We start from the raw sequence: 20,442 nt of genomic DNA on the forward strand, positions 1-20,442 counted from the left end.
AAACCTATCAATAGTGGGTGGATCTGCAGTACCCAGCTGTGGCCACAATAGAAATGATGGTGCTGTTGCGTTCAAGCAGCATCTGAGAGCTTCCAGCAGGCAATGGCGCCTGTAACAGCTGATCGGTGGGGGTGCCGGTTGTTGCTGTCCCACCAGATATTCATGGCCTATCCAAAGCATTGGTCATCATAAGAAAAGTAGTGGCCAACCTCTATAAGTATTTTAATAGCAAAAACCATTATATGGATAATTATGAGGGATTATAAAATAAAACTTTTAATGAGACTTCTTCAATATAAATTAAGTAATCAAATCATTGTTTCAACTTGCAGAGAATTTTGACTTTGAGGACAAATACCCAATTTTTTGAAATTATTGCAAAAGATCTGTTTTGCATTTTATATATTATGCCTGTCAAATATTCCTTACACCTTGAAGTTTGCAGTGCATTTTCTTAAGAAATGGTACTCTTTCTTTTCTTTCTGCAACTGCTTTAACATTGAATCAGTATGTTAGTAAGAGTAAAATGTTCATAACAGCCAACATCGATTAAACATTTTCAGAGTCCATAAAATTAAACGTCCTTTGCATTTACAATGAGGGTGGGGTCATGGGTGCCCATGATGGTGCCATTCGGTCATGTGCTGAAATATCATACTGATTGTCTTCCATGTCTGTGCTTCCACCATCATACAAAGGAGAGCCCAGAGAGGGTGAAGGTACTATTTGATTGTATGGCGTGTAGTGAGTGGAAGAACTTCTTATGTACTGAGATCCCAGGCCATTAGCAATTCCTCCAGCTTGTGTCAATGAACCAATAGTACTGTTGGTCACAGACCATAAGCTTGGATATTGGCTGCAAAAAAAGAATGAAAAGTGTTATTTGCTAATATGGTGCACATTAAGTGTAAGACAGAGAAAAATTGATGTCATTGCTTGGTATGATTCATCTATCTATACCTGCTATCATGTGAGATTTGATGTCAATAGGTTTACTATTACTACATAATTAACAACTGCCTTATATGCAGATAGAAGTTCTAGGTAACTAATAGCAACTACCTTTCAACTTGATCATGAAATCCTCCAGAAACAATGATGACCTTCCCCAGCCTCTGTATAAATATATAATACTTTTTTTACTTAAAATATGTTGCAGAGGGGGAAATAAGAGAAGGAGGTGTCATAATTGCAATTTGTAGGAAACCCATGATTATTCTATTATTATGCTTTCCTTATATAGCAAAGTCATATACCCCAGCGCTTTACAGACATCAATATCACTGTCCCCGATGGGGCTCACAATCTACTTCCCTATCTGTCTTTGGAGTGTGGGAGCAAACCAGAGAACCCAGAGGAAACCCATGCAAACAAGGAGACATACAAACTCCTTGCAGATGTTGTCCCTGGTGGGATATAAACCCAGGACCCCAATGCTACAAAGCAACAGCACTAACCACTAAGCCACTGTGATTCAATAAACCGCCTTTTTCCTATGTGCTACTATGGTTTTCTAGAATCAATGCAAATCAATCATAATTAAAGAGAGTGTCATCAGTTTTATGCGTCCCAATTGAGGGCAGCATAAAATAAGGGAAGAGACCCTAAGGTTTGTTGTTACTTACCCGGCACTGTAGATTTGAAAATATCACTGTTTTATCTGCTAGTCTTCTCAATGATGAGCTCTGCTTTACCCCACCTACACATTGAGTGATGGCTTTTACTTATGGTCGGTGCACACAACTGTTTTTCTCTTCATCTGAAAAAACAGTCCAATTATTCTGATCAGACTCTGATCAGAGTTTGATCAGCGTGACATCAGTTTTTCTCGGATGTGTAGAGAAAATGAAAGGAAAGTTTTTCCACCTCCCCCATTCTGTCAGTCTGTGAAAATTGGACCACAATCAGATGTCAACTGAGTGAGGTCCGATGTTTTTCGTGAACAAACAGACTCGCATTTCTGATTTTTTTATTTGACACTTGGATCAAATTTGGACATGTCTCCAACCTTTTCCTCGGACGACTCGATACAAGGAAAAAATCAGACACGCACAGCCCAATAGAATATCATAGGTCTGAGTGCTATCTGTGAAAACCACAAAAAGCATTCATCTGAGATAATAGGCAATGTGCACGAGCCCTTACACTGTATATAAGCAGAAATATAGGTGCTTCTCACAAAATTAGAATATCATCAAAATGTAAATTTATTTCAGTTCTTCAATACAAAAAGTGAAACTCATATATTATATACAGACATTACAGACAGAATGATCTATGTCAAGATTTTATTTCTGTTAATGTTGATGATTGGCTTACAGCCAATGAAAACCCAACAGTCATTATTTCAGTAAATTAGAATACTTTATAACACCAGCTTGAAAAATGATTTTAAAATCCAAAATGTTGGCCTAGTGAAATGTATGTTCAGTAAATGCATTCAATACTTGGTCAGGCTCCTTTTGCATCAATTACTGTATCAATGTGGTGTGGCATGGAAGTGATCGGCCTGTACCACTGCTGAGGTGTTATGGAAGCCTTGGTTGCTTTGATAGCGTTCTGCAATGTGGGGCCTGGTGTCTCTCATCTTCCTCTTGACAATACCCTATAGATTCTCTATGGGGTTACTGGCCAATCACGCACAGTGATACTGTTGTTTTTAAACCAGGTATTGGTACTTTTGGCAGTGTGGACAGGTGCCAAGTCCTGCTGGAGAATGAAATTTCCATCTCTAAAAAGCATGTTGGCAGAGGGAAGCATGAAGTAGTCTAAAATTTCCAGGTAGACGGCTGCGCTGACTTTGGTCTTGATAAAACACAGTGGACCTACACCAGCAGATGACATGGCTCCCCAAACCATCACTGATTGTGGAAACTTCACACTAGACCTCAAGCAGCTTGGATTGTGTGCCTCTCCACTCTTCCTCCAGACTCTAGGACCTTGACTTCCAAATGAAATGCAAAATTTACTTTCATCTGAAAACAACTCCTTGGTACACTGAGCAACAGTCCAGTTGTTTTTCTCCTTGGCCCAGGTAAGACGCTTCTAGCATTGTCTATTGGTCATGAGTAGCTTGACACAAGGAATGCGACACTTGTAGCCCATGTCCTGGATCCCTCTGTGTATGTGATGGCTTTTGAAGCAATGACTCCAGCAGCAGTCCACTTCTTGTGAATCTCCCGCAAATTTTTGAATGGTCTTTTCTTAACAATCCTTTCAAGGCTGCGGTTATCCAGATTGCTTGTGCACCTTTTTCTACCACACTTTTGCCTTCCACTCAACTTTCCATTAATATGCCTGGATACAGCACTCTGTGAACATCCAGCTACTAAAAAAGCTTTGGTAATGACCGTTGTGGCTTACCCTCCTTGTGGAGTGTGTCAATGACTGCCTTCTGGACATCTGTCAAGACAGCAGTCTTCCCCATGATTGTGGAGCCTACTAAAACAGACTGAGGGACCTTTTTAAATGCTTAGGAAACTGTTGCAGGTGTTTTTTGTTAATTATTCTAATTTACTGAGATAATGACTTTTGGGTTTTCATTGGCTATTAGCCATAATCATTAACACTAACAGAAATAAACGCTAGAAATAGATCACTCTGTTTGTAATGACTCTATATAATAAATGAGTTTCTATTTTTGCATTGAAGAACTGAAATAAATATACTTTTTGATTTTGTGAGAAGCACCTGTATGTCAATCAGTAGGGTTGAGCGAAACGGGTCGGCCATTTTCAGAAGTCGCCGACTTTTGGGAAAGTCGGGTTTCATGAAACCCGACCCGACCCCTGTGTGGGGTCGGCCATGAGGTCGGCGATCTTCTGAATCTGGTATCAGAATTCTGATACCGAGTTCCGATATGTTTGCAATATCGGAAATCGGTATCGGAATCCATATTTAAGTGTAAAATAAAGAATTAAAATAAAAAATATTGCTATACTCACCCTCTGACGCGCCCTGGTACTAACCGGCAGCCTTCCTTCCTTAGAATCAGCGCGTGAAGGGCCTTAGATGACGTCGCGGCTTGTGATTGGTCGCGCGACCGCCCATGTGACCGCTCGCGCGACCAATCACAAGCCGCGACGTCACCGAAGGTCCTTCAAGCGCTGATTCTTAGGAAGGAAGGCTGCCGGAAAGAAGCAGGGCGCGTCCGAGGGTGAGTATATACCTATTTGGTAACCCGACCCGATCCTATAAAAGTAAAAGTCGCTCAACCCTATCAATCAGTGGTGATGAGCCAGAGATCTTAAATATATACCTATTAGGTATATACTCACCCTCGGACGCGCCCTGCTTCTTTCCGGCAGCCTTCCTTCCTAAGAATCAGCGCTTGAAGGACCTTCGGTGACGTCGCGGCTTGTGATTGGTCGCGCGAGCGGTCACATGGGCGGTCGCGCGACCAATCACAAGCCGCGACGTCATCTAAGGCCCTTCACGCGCTGATTCTAAGGAAGGAAGGCTGCCGGTTAGTACCAGGGTGCGTCAGAGGGTGAGTAAAGCAATATTTTTTATTTTAATTGTTTATTTTACACTTAAATATGGATCCCAGGGCCTGAAGGAGAGTTTCCTCTCCTTCAGACCCTGGGAACCATTGGAAACCCAATGCACTGCATTGGGTTTCGTGTTTCGGCCGACCCCGACTTTTTTATAGGATCGGCCGATTTCACTCGACCCGACTTTTGAAAAAGTCTGGTTTCGTAAAACCCGACCCGATCCTATAAAAGTAAAAGTCGCTCAACCCTATCAATCAGTGGTGATGAGCCAGAGATCTTAAATATTGAACACTGTACAGGAGAAGCTGTTCATCAACGATAGCTCCAGGAGAGCTTCAACATATAAAGACTTGTTTTGTCAAAACTGCAGAAAGAAGCCCAGTAAGTGCCAAGCATTAGAATTAGTCTTTGTTCCTAGTTTATTCTGCCCTCACATGGGGAAGCATAAAACTGTTGACAAATTATTTTTAAATAAAAAATAACTTTCATCTTATACTAAAAGATATAATTACAGTCTTTAGGTACCCAAAAGCCCTTTTCTATTGTACTTTATTAATAACTATTACCTATCACACTTATATTCCAACTTGTAAATATTCCTTCAATATTAACACTCCACTAAGGAACATGAAAATATCTCTTGCCTAAAAAGGTCACTAAGTCTCCTGAACACAACCCATGATTGTGAAACAGGGTGGTCCTGTCACCAAATGATCATGATGGTGAAAAATAATGAGAAAAGAATAACTTAGCTTTCAGATTTTCTGCCTCTCCTGCTCCCTCGCTTTACTGAACTCCCACCAGTCTCTGTTCTCGGTGTTCCACCTGGATGGACATGTGACTACTAAGTCATTCCCTGTATTTGACACCACTGTGGCTAGTAATTTTTTTTCTGAAGTTACACATCCACCCAGATAGAGCTGAAGGTGTAGATGCTGATGAGAGATCTAGGGAGGTGATGAAACAGGAGTGGCAGGGGATTAGCAAGGTAAGTATTAACTTCTTTTTTCATATTATTACATTTTGATTATATTATTAAATTTAGGTGATCTGCTAACCTCTTTAGAAATCATCACTCTTTTTCCATGACTATAACATACCATTGACATTGAATTAATGGAAAGTTCTGCCATAGTCTCACTTAGTGTGGCCAACAAACTTATGTACATGATTCTGCACAATTCATGAACTTTTACCATTACCAGTAGGTAATGTTCATCCTACGTTATTGAAAACATCTTAAGACATACCATGAAGTAGATGGAGTGCCATTTGCGTGGTTTAGTGATAACATTCCGTTGTGAGTTTGCATTTGTAAGCCAGGCCAATGCTCGTTTGACTGAAATACGGGAAGGCATGCTGATGAATTCTCTGTGTAACTTGCTGAGGAATAATAGTAATAAAAAAACTGATTAGAATGCAGTTATAACAAAATAAATCACAACTCATTTTCTTGTCTGTATTTGCTGACTAGGTGCTTCTGACAACCAGTAGTGAGTAACTGCCTGTATGTGTATATGTGTATATTTCCTTTCCATGCTCATTCATCTCTTCTGAGTTCTCATCCTCCTTCTGTACTCATTTGTTGTGGTTCTGCGATTAAATAAATATATCTATTTTCAATAGAAATGTACAAAAAAAGTTAATAAAAGTTTTTTCCATGTTAAAAATCTTTTTCCCTTTCCAGTTATATTGATGCCACTTAGACACCTAATTTTCATGAATTAGTCCCCTGATGCTATGCTATTGTGCTTTAACGATTTTATGAACGAAATGATACCATTGCTACAAATCAAAGATATTTATTTTTCCAGAAACAAAAATGTTACTTACGAGGAGAAGTATTTCTGTGAGTATATGGACTTGGATACGGCGAGGCTCTGTGATTCCTCAGTGTGGTATATCGTTCACAACCATGAGCTGATGTAAGAGGTAATGGAGTTCCAAACTGGGAATGGTGGTTGGTAGAAGAGCAGAGTGAGCTGGAACTGGGAATCAACCAACTGCCCACTGGAAGACACAGCAAACACACAATGACATTGCTGTAACGTAATTAGAAAAATGCAGTTATGAGGAAATTCCCTGCAAAGGTGGCCTTAGAAATAAGATAACTGTCTACCAAATGTGTGTTTTTTCCAATATAAATTAATATAAGCACAAGTTTCCTGGAGAAAACTGATGATTGGGTGGTAAGGTTGCTCTTTCATTTAAAATAAAAAGAAACCAAACGTTCCAGAAGGTGTAAAGTAATGATAAAATAATAACTTATTTTTAGATTTACTGATGCTTCTGCTCCCTCACGTTACTGCTCTCCAGTCAGTCTTTTTTTTCACTGATCCACTTGGATGGACTTGTGACTGCTAAGTCATTCACTGTTGGTCAACACTTTGACTAGTAATTGGCTCAGAAGTCACATGTCCACCCAGATAGCGCTGGAGGTACAGGAAATGACGAGGAACCCAAGAATTGATGGAACGGATGTGTCAGGAAATTATAAGGTAAATATTACTTATTTTCTTATATTATATAACTATATTGTTTTTTTTTATGCAGTTGACCTGCCAACCCCTTTAAAAAACATTTCTTTTCCCATGACCATACTATATCATCGACATTACATTAATGGAAGGTTCTGCCAAAATCTCAGTTAGCATGGCCCATAAAACTTTATGATCCTGTGGAACAATTTATTAAATTTTACTATTACCTGCAGGTTATGTTTGGCTTCTGTTATTGAAGACATATCAGGAATTGTTTACCATGTGCAATATTTAAAATATAGTATTACTTCTTACATTGAGTATATCCAGATTGCTGATTGCTTTCTCCATCATCAATGAAATCTTTGTGATCGCTCCTGTCAAATTCCAAACAAATACTGAATTAATGGTTTTACGCATTTTATTGAAATGACTTTAATATCTGTAGAATCAGAGGTATGATTCACTATTCACTAACCTTTCTTTTGCGTCAAGGAAAGCCTTGGCAAATGGATTGTGCTTGATTTTCAGGGCTGTTATCTGGAAAAAAACAACAAATGCATTTTCTTCATCATCTAAATATTGGTAAGAATATTGGTTATGCTTTTTTCTTCACGTTTTTATAATTTAATTTAATAGATTTAATAGTTCCTCTACCAATGCGGGGTCATAAGGATGCCTATTTAACAGCATATATTTTTGTTGATTGGCTGAAAGAGATCACCTGACTGTCTTTCTGACTCGTTCTCAAAAAGTTGTTGGTCAGCCAAGTGCTATTTTGGGGGGAAAAAAAGAAAGAAAATCGTTTGTAGTAATTGACTTTTTAATGCATGATAAATGAGATGTAAGAAGCCAATAAGCCTGATTCATCAAGCTTTCTTGGCAGAATTTTGGAGTAAAAGTTTTGAAAAGTCACAAAATGTAGGTGCAACTCAGAGTTGTGTCAAAATTTTGCCATGTTTTATGTTCTCATGCCAGTTTCTGCCAGTTCAGACAAGATAAGTGGAGCTGGGGTGGTATGGGTGCCTGACGACCACAGCTCTTCAAATTTATGACAAGCGGCATTGTTTGTTACGGTACAACTCTTACTCAAGCAGAGGCGGGAATAGGATCCGCTGCTCCTGGCTCATGGACAGGCTTACGCGTCTTCATGAATCAGGAGATTTTAATTCCAGAACATCTCATGAAGATCATCGTGAACAACGCCAGTCTTGATAGATCGGGCCCGATGTTTTAATTTTTCCTTGAAACTGTGCCACTTTTGTCCTTAGACTGTGCCTGGTATTGCAGTTTAGCTCCATTCTGGTAAGTGTAGTTGCTAGACACAACTGCAGTCATTTTTTTTCTAATTTCATACATCTACGTCAAGTTAGAATTCTTAATACAATAAATTCCAAGAATTACACAAACATAAATGATGAGGATTTTTTAACATCTGAAATGAGGAGAATAGAACTACTAAATGAATGTCTAAGGTGGAAAAATTATTATGGTGAGATGTCTGTTTTCCCAGCACATATGTGTGAATTTTCAGAAGTAGGTGAGGATTTAGGGGTGTAGCTTCTCATAAACTACACCATCAGAGTGAAGAACTGTAAGTAATCTCATGGCTTCTTTTGACATTTTTTTTTCTCAAAAACTCTTACAAAAGATATGGCCAGACAAACAGCTCTTAGTGTACATCTTACACACTAATGTTGCATTTTCTTAGTGGGAAGTAGTTTTTTTTTAACAAAGAATTGATCAAAATGAGCAACCAATCACTGGAAGAAAAAAAATATAATTTTTAGCAAATGTTCAATACACTAATGGGATTTGTAAAAGAAATGCATGGAATATATTGTAATACAGATATAAGGCTATGCACACCTCTTCATTCTGGTATGCTGTTACAGCAATAAATTGTGTTTCTGGAAATGAATGGCTGGTGATCATTTTCTGTGGTCCTCCAACACGTACTATATGAATTCTGGGCTCATATTTATGCAAGGAATTCAACATAATCTGAAATACAAGATACAACATTGTTGCATATTTAGGATGTTAGCATACACACTCACCCAATATGATTCTTACTAAAATTATTGACTGGTCATATCCTTCACAGAAGTTCCAGTTTCATAAAAGTAAAAAAAAATTGGCATATATATTGCGATCATTTGCCTTTTATGTACTGTGTGTATACACTTTATATACACAATATATATATATATATAAATATATATATATATATATATATATATATATATATATAAATAGGCCAGTGTGTGTATATATATTTATATACCCACCATCCTGTAAAATGTAAGCCCGCAAGCGCAAGGGCAGGGCCCTCGCCCCTCTGTATCAGTCTGTAATTGTTAGTTTGCTTACTGCAAGCAATGTCTGTAATTTGTATGTAACCCCTTCTCATGTACAGCGCCATGGAATCATTGGTGCTCTATAAATAAATACGGTAATAATAATACTGCATATTACTGTATATATATATATATATATATCGTCCTAAAATTTAAAAAATCCATGTGATACCATTAATTCATAGGTTATATCATTTTACAAACTCAGTCACATTACAACTCTATATGTATCTCTGCATATTTATTCTCCTAACTTCCAATAAACCGTGGTGCAATGATTTTTAAGACCAAAGTATACAGATTGAAGAAGTAAGGATCTATTTGTAATATTAAGTAATAAATAATAAAATGAAAACATAGCAAAGATAAAAATGTAAGATAAATGATATATCAAACTTTAGATTATCATATATAGCATTTATTCAATCATTTAGTAATTAATTACTGTATATTTTTTTACTATTTATTTTTATGAAAAAATAACAACCATATATACATGATATATATATTTTACCTGGCCTTCCCCATTCATTTTATTTGTCAATTTCACTTTACTGAAAGAAACAGGCGCTTTCATCCAGTGGGCTCCAAAGTTGGGAGAATCTGGGTGAATATAGACGCAGCTTGGGGCCTGTGGCTCAGGTTTACCGCCCGGCACCCATTCTCCATTTACATATTTCCACCGGTTGTTATCAGCAGTCACAAAATCCATCAAGAAGGAGTACATAGCATTTGGGTCCAGACCAGAGACACTAATTTTTAAAACTGGGAACATTCTCCTGAAGCAAAGCAATAGAAGATATAAAAATATCAGTAGGATAAAATGTAGAGAGAGAGAGAGAGAGAGAGCACGAGAACAACCGAGATCTTAACAAGATCACCTGAAACGTTTGTAGTCAGCAGTCCCTGAGTCCTGCAATTTTTATAACTCTTAAGGCCCCGTCACACATAGCGACACTGCAGCGATACCGACAACGATCCGGATCGCTGCAGCGTCGCTGTTTGGTCGCTGGAGAGCTGTCACACAGACCGCTCTCCAGCGACCAACGATCCCGAGGTCCCCGGTAACCAGGGTAAACATCGGGTAACTAAGCGCAGGGCCGCGCTTAGTAACCCGATGTTTACCCTGGTTACCATCGTTAAAGTAAAAAAAAAAAAAACGCTACATACTTACCTATCGCTGTCTGTCCTCGGCGCTCTGCTTCTCTGGTCTGGCTGTGAGCACAGCGGCCGGAAAGCAGAGCGGTGACGTCACCGCTCTGCTTTCCGGCTGACCGGCGCTTACAGCCAGACCAGAGAAGCAGAGCGCCGAGGACAGACAGCGATAGGTAAGTATGTAGCGTTTGTTTTTTTACTTTTAGGATGGTAACCAGGGTAAACATCGGGTTACTAAGCGCCGCCCTGCGCTTAGTTACCCGATGTTTACCCTGGTTACCAGCGAAGACATCGCTGAATCGGCGTCACACACGCCGATTCAGCGATGTCAGCGGGACCTCAACGATCAAAAAATGGCCCAGGCCATTCCGACACGACCAGCGATCTCACAGCAGGGGCCTGATCGCTGGTACGTGTCACACATAGCGAGATCGCTACTGAGATCGCTGTTGCGTCACAAAACTTGTGACTCAGCAGCGATCTCGCTAGCGATCTCGCTATGTGTGACGGGGCCTTTAGGCCATGTTCACACATTCAGTATTTGGTCAATATCTTACATGAGTACATCACTGCATTCCCAGAAAAGTGTTTTTTAATTATTTTGTATAGACTATCAATTTCATTAACCATATTTATTAAAATATTAATTATAAATCACATTTTCCAAAGGTGAAATGCAAAAAAGAGAAGCCACCGACAACAATAACAAAATCACTGAAAGTGCAGTAGTTCCATTTTTTTCTGTACTACAATACAAAATTGACGTGTATATATATATATATATATATATATATATGTGTATATATATATATATATATATGTATATATATATATATATAAAATGGCATATATTGGCATATATATTGGCGTAAATAAATTTATGGAAACCCAACTATCTATTTAATGCTGGACCCTTCCCAATGTATAAAGTGAGATTTGTCGGCTTTTGGATAACTGCATTTTTTGTACTGTCTTCTCTCTTCTTGCAGAAACCATCACATGATGAGGGATTGCATAAACCATAATTATAAAATATGGTTTAAATGTTAAATATTATTAGCTAGCAATGCAAGATAATATTTCAACAAAACTAAAAACTGAATTTTTCAAGGAGGAGGTGATCATCCAGAAAGGAAAGTGAAAGAACATATATAAGGTGACATTAGAAATTGTTTTTGAATAATAAGTAACATTAAATATTTAGTATATCAAATAATTCATGACTATATATATATATATATATATATATATATATATTCTATTATCTTGATCCTTACATGGGAAATACTATTGTATAACTTCATGCAATGCCATGAACGAAAGACTGTCGTGAATAAGTCATAGTCTTGTTTGTGTCTTGGAACGATGTCTTAATAATTCTGTTGCTTACCGATGATAATTATGTATACTTCTGTAGCGTACACTTACCTGCCATTTTTGGTGACTATCATTTCGTTTGTCAGCTCTTTAAAACGTTTCCATAAGTCAGTTTCCTCCAAGGTAACTTTGAGTTCTCTTTCTGTAGGGTCTCCTTTCTCACTACCAGCTTGAAGCTCATGTTCTACTGCAGTAAGTAGATGATCAGTCCTGCATGGTAAACCTTTAGGAAAGTTTTCAGTGCCACTAGTACTCATGGTTTTCGGATCACACTCTCTAGCGCCTGCCAAAGTTCTGAGTGTACGTAGGTTTGCTGAGCCTGTAGTCACACTGACATACCACTGAGGTCATCAATTGCCCCACAGAGATTGCCAGGATTGGTGTAGGGTTCCTTTTGATCTTGGTCTATGTCTTTTATGATTGGTGACTTCAACATCTCACTCAATTGATTACCCATGAGATTAAGAGAAAGTGTATGTAAATATCTAACTGTTTGCACCTACAAGGAGAAGCACAGGTGCCACGAGGAAGAGGTGGGTCACTAGCCACCATAACTTTCTTTCAGTGTAATAGCCTTCATTAGGATTTAACACCTGGGAGAATTAAGAATTACAATTTTAAATCTGGCAGAGGTGTCTAGGTGAATGGATGCCTGCACTCTTCTGACACCTGGGGAAAAAACAGGAAATAATGCTCTTCCTTTTCCTTAAGTCATTGAAAGGGACAAAAAAAAGCTATGTGAAATCTTGGAAATCAGGGACTTAATAAGCTAACAAGACCCAATCTAAAAGACGAGATGAGTAAATGACTTTTTATACCTGGCATATACAGATAGATTTGCAATAGATATATCGGTAGATATTAGATGTGAGAAACATCAGACAAAAAGATGAGCAAGAGACTGATGAATGATAAAGAAGTAAAGAAATAAATCTTGAACTTTAGGTATTAATCAGATTGGAAAGCGAGGCTTAATTTAAGTCTAACATCTCTGATTGCAGGAACAGTAAGGATCACCAGTTTATTCTATAGGTGACGTTAGCTTCAATAAGTTGTCTTGTCCAGTTACACTTAATTAAAGACCACCTCTAACTTTACTGGTGGTTTCATGTGCTTTAATATGCGCTTGATTTTCAATTTTGGCTCAGTGTGTAAATTGCTGCAGTGACAATTTGTTATTTTTAACAGTGTGCGTGTGATGAGAAAATGTGTAGGTTTTAGGATATGTAACATGTTTAAAAACTGTCTCATGCCATTTTTCTAGAAGATTTTCCAAAATCTGAAATGTGCTTGTAAAGCTGCATTGAGAATGTTCACATGAGGTGCAAAAAGAGTAATTGCTTAAGACAATGTTATTAATTGAATGTTTTCTTTTGTGAGTTATCAGCAAATAAAAAGGGAAACTGGTGCCCAACTTCACACAATTGGTGTCTTTATTAGTATGTAAGGCAATGCCTCAGCAGATACAACTGTACTCAGGGCTCATGCCAGCATTTATCTTGCTACTTTGCCACCGTGCAATTTGACAACCTTAAGGGCTCACACATTGTGTTTTTACAGAGTTTTTATTGGACAAAAACCAGTGTGGTGGAAGGAAAAATACTGCGTACAATATGTGCGTATTTGTAAAAATTTTATGTGCACTTTTATCACCGTTTTTATTTGCATTAGTCACCTATTACTTTTAACTGAAAGAATCGACAAGTGCACAGAAGTGTTTAAAATATGCGCAGAAAAAAGAACCACAGTGTGTCTATGAGATATAAAAAATAAGAATTTATTTATGAAAATAGTTTATGCTGGTACTATAAAATGCGTCTAATTGTATGGCACCAAATAGACTATGTAAAATACGCAGCAGAAAAGCTACAAAAATGCAACGTGTAAACATGCCGTAAGACGCGGTAGCATTGAAAAGCGACAAATCACATTTGGCCACATCACTGTTGAATTACATATGTCAGCATTTTCATGCTAGTCTCAAGCAGTTCCCCAAAAATGAGCGGAACTGGGGAGGAGCCAGGAAGAGACTGGGCATGGCTACGCCCACTTGTCAAATTTATCAATGGTGGAGGGCTTTCTTACACCAGATATATTACCCGAGTATTTGACTGGAGTAACATTTCTGGAGAGGTGCATAAAGGTGAGGCAAATGAATGAATTTGGCTCGTCTTATTCCTGCACACACCTTATTAAGACTGGCAAGCCAAAATGCCAGTCTTAATGAATCAGGGCCTAAGTATCCATTTATTTTCCTTGAGCAACATATGTTTTTCTAGATTCCAATCTAATTTGGATCAATGTTGATTTTTGTTGAAATATTTCGTATATGTATAGATTTTTTTATTTAATCTTTCGCGCCAAAGCCTGTTCTTGCTTAAATGACCAGGCCAATGTTTTCAATTCTGACCAGTGTCAATTTATGAGGTAATAACTCTGGAATGCTTCAAAGTATTCCAGTGATTCTGAGATTGTTTTTTCCTGACATATTGTATTTCATGATAGTGGTAAAATATATTCGATATAACTTGTGTTTATTTCTGAAAATATTGGATATTTGTTTGAAATTTTTTAAATGTAGCAATTTTTAAGCTTTTAATTAATTTTTATGCCCTTAACTCCTTCCCAACATACGCCATACATGTACTGCACTGCGGCAGCTGCGTTCCCGCAAACTGCAGTACATGTTCATGGTCTCTATGTGAGAACTGACACCCTGCAGCAATGCCCACAATCGGTGCTAGCACTGATCGCAGGTGTTTAACCCCTCTTATGCCACTGTCAATAGTGACAGCAACATTGAGGAGCATTACACAGGTAGTGGGATGCGATCGTGTTGATGGTCTTCATGGTGACCCCCGGCCACAAGATGGCTGCGGGGGCCTTCGGGGAACATGGTATCTATATTAAACCAAATAAAGAACAAAAAAAAAAGAAAAAATATTAATCCAATAGATACATTTATTTATTAAAAAGAAAAAAAAAGTACACATGTTTGGTATCACCGCGTCCGGAATGACCCACTCTCTAAAATTGTCCTACTAGTTAAGTCCTTCAATGAACAACGTAAAAAAAAGATGGAAAAAACAATGCTTTATCATCATCCTGCCGAACAAAAAGAGCAATAAAATGCAATAAAAAAGATGAATGTATATAAAAATTGTATGGCTGAAAACATTATCTTGTCCCGCAAAAAACAAGCCATCACACAGCTCCATCAGCAGAAACATAAAAATTAAAAAAAGTTCTAGCTCGCTGAATAAAATGATGTAAAAAAATATTTTTCATTTTTTTTCAATAAAAATAGTTTTTATTGTGTAAAAGCGCCAAAACAGAAAAAAAGATATAAATGGGGTATCGCTGTAATCGTACTGACCTGAAGAATACAGCAGCCTTATCAATTTTACCACACTCGGAATGGTATTAAAAAAAAAACAATTCCTGAATTGCTGGTTTTTATTCATTCTATCTCCCAAAAATTGGAATCGAAATTGATCAAAAAATTACCCCAAAAATTATACCAATAAAAGTATCAATTTGCCTTGCAAAAAACAAACATTCACTTGACTCTGTGGACTGAAAAAATTATAGCTGTCTAAATATGGTGATGCGTTTTTGCAATAAAAAGCGTCTTTTACTGTGTGACAGCAGCCAAACATAAAAAAAACAATATAAATCTGGTATTGCTGTAATCGCACCAACCTGAAGAATAAAGTTGTTTAATCACACATAACACATGGGGAACGGCATAAAAAATAAATAAAACTAATTCTTCACCTGCTGTTGATTTTTTCATTCTGCCTCCCAAAGATCGCAGTAAGGCTCGGATCACATTTATCCTGCACTCTACGCTGAGCGCTTACACCGAGGTTTCTATGTAAATCTCTGAAATATGTGATTCAGACAGAACCCCTGATGGAAGATACCTTATAATGAGGCACATGGAGGAACTGTGGATGTTGTTTGACCTATGATCCGGCGATGTCCGTCTTTTAAGGCGTGCATAAAAGAGCACAATTTTGTGATCCCAATAAAAGCTTCAAGTCAATCCACAAAAAAGCAAGTTCCCACTTAGGTTTGCCATCCGTTAACAATGGCACTAGAAAAACAAAATGGCTCCTCACACATCAAAAGAAATGTATCAAATTCTGCGCTCCCAAATCCTTGTGCCCCTTCCCTTCTGAGCCCCAGTGTGCTTTAACCTCATTTTTGGAATTTCTGTAGTGATGACAGCACGCCTAATTTATGGGTGCTTGTCTCCAGAAGGATGAGCTGGACATAATGTACTTGCAGGGGCGGACCTTGACAGTAGTGGACCCCTGTGCAAGAAAATTTCCTTGGGCCCCCTCCTTTTCATACCAAACCTACAAAAGACATAACATAAATACATATTTACAGATTGAGCAATTGTCAACTTGATCTATTCTCAGGCATGCAGTTTGATATACTGCAGATCTCTATGTGAAGTAACCCTATTCAATGGTGATACTCTGTATGTGGCATATGCTATTTCCTGCACAGAATCCACCTCAATATGTGAAATGTCACTAGAGCAGGGAAATGTAAATGGACTGTCCAGTACTTTAATATTGATGCCCTATTCTTAGGTTATCAATACCAGATTAGTGCGGGTGCGACTCTTGCCAATCAGCAACTGTTCCCACAGCCGGATGTGTTTAGTTATTTATTATTATTGTTATTATTATTATACATTTTTATAGCGCCATTTATTCCATGGCGCTTTACATGTGAATACGGGGCAAATATAGACAAATACATTAAACATGAGCAGATAACAAGGCACACGAGTACATAAGGAGGGAGGACCCTGCCCGCGAGGGCTCACAGTCTGCAGGGGGTGGGTGAGGATACACTAGGAGAGGGAAGAGCTGGCTGTACGGCTGTTCAGTAGGTTGAGGATCACTGCAGGCTGTAGGCTTGTCGGAAGAGATGAGTCTTCAGGTTCTTTTTGAAGGTTTCTATGGTAGGCGCAAGTCTGATGTGTTGGGGTAGAGAGTTCCAGAGTATGGGGGAAGCACGGGAGAAGTCTTGGATGCGGTTATGGGAAGAAGAGATGAGAGGGGAGTAGAGAAAGAGATCTTGGGAGGATCGGAGGTCGCGTGTAGGTAGGTACCGGGAGACCATGTCACAGATGTATGGAGGAGACAGGTTGTGGATGGCTTTGTATGTCAGTGTGAGGGTTTTGAACTGGAGTCTCTGGGCGATAGGAAGCCAGTGAAGGGCTTGACACAGGGGAGAGGCTGGGGAATAGCGGGGGGACAGGTGGATTAGTCGGGCAGCAGAGTGTAGGATGGATTGGAGTGGTGCCAGAGTGCTAGAGGGGAGTCCAGAGAGTAGGAGGTTGCAGTAGTCGAGGCGGGAGATGATAAGGGCATGCACTAGCGTTTTTGCAGTGTTGCGGTCAAGGAAAGCACGGATCCGGGAAATATTTTTGAGTTTGAGACGACAGGAGGAGGCAAGGGCTTGGATATGTGGCTTGAAAGAGAGGGCAGAGTCGAGGATCACCCCGAGGCACCGGGCGTGTGGGACTGGGGATAGTGAGCAGCCATTGACATTGATGGATAGGTCTGGTGGAGGGGTAGAGTGAGATGGGGGAAAGATGATGAATTCTGTTTTGTCCATGTTCAGTTGTAGAAAGCGAGCAGAAAAGAAGGCTGAAATGGCAGACAGACAGTGCGGGATTTTGGTAAGCAAGGAGGAGAGGTCAGGTCCGGAGAGGTAGATCTGCGTGTCGTCAGCGTAGAGATGGTACTGCATACCGTGGGATTCTATGAGCTGTCCCAGGCCGAAAGTGTAGATGGAGAAGAGTAGGGGTCCTAGAACAGAGCCTTGAGGAACACCGACTGACAAGGGGCGAAGTGAGGAGGTGGTGTGGGGGAGGGAGACACTGAATGTTCGGTCTGTCAGATATGACGAGATCCAGGAAAGGGCCAAGTCTGTGATGCCAAGGGATGAGAGGATTTGTAGCAAAAGGGAGTGGTCTACAGTGTCAAAGGCAGAAGACAAGTCCAGGAGAAGGAGGACAGAGTAGTGTCGCTTGCTCCTGGCAGTTAGTAGGTCATTGGTGACTTTAGTTAGGGCAGTTTCAGTTGAGTGATGGGAACGGAAGCCTGATTGTAACCGATCAAAGAGGGAGCAGGAGGAGAAGTGGGAGGACAGTTCAAGATGGACGTGTTGCTCCAGCAATTTGGAGGCATAAGGGAGAAGAGATATTGGGCGATAGCTAGACACAGAGGATGGGTCGAGGGAGGGCTTTTTGAGGATGGGTGTGATCTTGGCATGCTTGAAGGTTGCAGAGCAGATCAGTACAGTTCACTCATCTGTAGTGTCCACGATCTGCCTCTATTCAAATTGAAAGGGGTGGATCTGCAGTACCCGGCCGTGACTACTATAAAGTTGACAGAGCAGTAGTGTTCTGCTCCGCAACTGAGCACATCCGACCGCCATTGACCCTGGTCTTCTGCAGGTTGTGACCTGCCAGATCGCTGCAGTGTTTATTGGGAGAGCCAGAGGTCACTTCTTAATGTAAGTCTATAAGAGCAGAACGAGGCTCGCAATAGACTTACACTGAGAGCTTGTGACTGTCACCTCTGACTTCCGGTCAGTCAGGAGCCGCAGTCACAAGAAGGACAAGCTCGGAGTGACGCCAGGAAGAGCTGAAGATGGCGCCTGACAAGTATAATACAAGGGGCAGGGAACATGCATTAGTAATACCTCCCTGGAGGTGAAATAGAAAAGATGCTGGAGTGGTGCTTTACAGAACTGACCAGTGACCATAAAATTGATTAGACTAATCTGCTGTCACATCTGGCTTGCTTCTCTCTGAATTAATTCAGTTCATTGACAGGTGTCTCCCCATATAAACACAAGGAAGAGATCTGACAACTATGCAATGTGGGGAGAAGCCGGCCTTAACCCCTTAATGACCAGGGGCATTTTTAGTTTTGCATTTTCATTTTTTGCTCCCCTTATTTCCAGAGCCATAACTTTTTTATTTTTTGGTTAATATGGCCATCTGAGGGCTTGCTTTTTGCAGGACAAGTTGTACTTTTGAACGACACCATTGGTTTTGCCATGTCGTGTAACAGAAAACGGAAAAAAAAGTGCAGTGAAATTACAAAAAAAGTGCAATTCCTCAGTTGTTTTTTACTTGGCTTTTTTACTAGCTTCCCTGAATGCTAAAGCTGACATGCCATTATGATTCTCCAGGTCATTACGAGTTCACAAATACCAAACATGTCTAGGTTCTTTTTTATCTAAGTTGTGACAAAAAATTCCAAAGTTTGTAAAAAAAAACATTTTCCGAGATCCGTAGCGTCTCCATTTTTTGTGATCTGGGGCTGGGTGAGGGCTTATATTTTTTGATCTCCAATCTGACGTTTTTATTGATACCATTTTGGAGTAGATACGATCTTTTGATCGCCCATAATTGCAACTAATTGCAATGTTGCAGTGACCAAAAAGACATAATTTTGGCTTTTCGATTTTTTTTTCTCATTATGTCGTTTAGCGATCAGGTTCATCGTTTTATTTTGACTGATAGATTTTTTATATTGTTTTATTTTGAATGGGGTGAAAGGGGGGTAATTTTAACTGTTATTTTTTTTTATATTTTTTAAACTTTTTTTTTTACTTTTTACTTGCTTCAATAGTCTCCATGGGAGACTAGAAGCTGCACCTGTCCAATCGCCTTTGCTACATAGAGCAGGGCTGCAGCGATTCCACCCGCGGCTGTTCCGGGCACATTTCAGCTGATCAGATCAGATGTCATGTGTCGGAAAAGATGCGTGCTCTTCGCCCGAGCCCGCACCAAAGAGGGGGAGGCGTCCAATGACGGACTCTGTCCATCATTGGATGTTACGGGGTTAAAGTTATGGTTTCCCTGAAATCCTGCGGTGCTTCAGAAAAAAATATACCCTACTGCATTCATAGAACCGGGCTCTGATTCCTGCTGCTCGTGGTTTGGTCAGCATGAACCATGTGACAGGTTCCCCTTAACAAGAGAACTATTTAGATTTAAAATACGGTAAATAAATAAATTCACTGTACATAATGTTTAGTATTGAAAAAAAGCATTTGTGTCATCTTCTCATCTACTATGGGGAGCCTCAATGATGTGGCTGTCCGTATGTGGGCTCTGATATCACTGAAGCTTCCAGACACAGAGGGTTAATGGCAGGCAGGGGTGGGCTGGGCAAGAGGGACAAATTCCCCCCTGGTTGCTCCCCAATCAACTGTACAGGGCCAGCTGGCCGCCTCCTGCATGATGTAAGATACCACAGAGCCCTTTATCCATACGATAGTGCAGGAAAACAATACTTTTACAGGACGATATTGTCTGATATAAATTATTCTACTGCACTATTCTAAACTATTTTGTGCGTTATACATATTGGTCAGACAGAGGACAAAAGGACACTATCCTGGCAATACAAGACTATTCACATATTTATACATTGGGTATTTTCCAAACATACATACTAAATGGATAAAAAAAAACATCATGTGAACAGGACCTAATATTTATCAAACTCTGGCTGCCAGGTACAAAAAACG

The 20,442-nt window shown here is 39.5% G+C and overlaps 1 protein-coding gene across 2 annotated transcripts; it reads right to left on the reverse strand.

The window, feature by feature from the left end:
- Positions 1–591: 591 nt before the first annotated feature.
- LOC138680624 (T-box transcription factor T-like) lies at positions 592–12,122 on the reverse strand. Of its 2 annotated transcripts, XM_069767946.1 has the most exons (8): positions 11,917–12,122; positions 9,848–10,112; positions 8,843–8,977; positions 7,452–7,513; positions 7,289–7,350; positions 6,327–6,503; positions 5,744–5,876; positions 592–856 (listed from the first exon to the last, which is right to left on the reverse strand). In XM_069767946.1, the coding sequence occupies exons 1-8, from the start codon at positions 12,120–12,122 to the stop codon at positions 592–594; spliced, it is 1,305 nt and encodes a 434-aa protein (XP_069624047.1). The 2 variants fall into 2 exon arrangements, with proteins under 2 accessions (XP_069624047.1, XP_069624048.1); XM_069767947.1 differs by lacking the exon at positions 6,327–6,503.
- Between the last annotated feature and the right edge of the window lie 8,320 nt (positions 12,123–20,442).

Source organism: Ranitomeya imitator, chromosome 5 (genome assembly GCF_032444005.1).
Source record: "Ranitomeya imitator isolate aRanImi1 chromosome 5, aRanImi1.pri, whole genome shotgun sequence".
In the NCBI taxonomy this organism is placed as follows: Eukaryota; Metazoa; Chordata; class Amphibia; order Anura; family Dendrobatidae; genus Ranitomeya; species Ranitomeya imitator.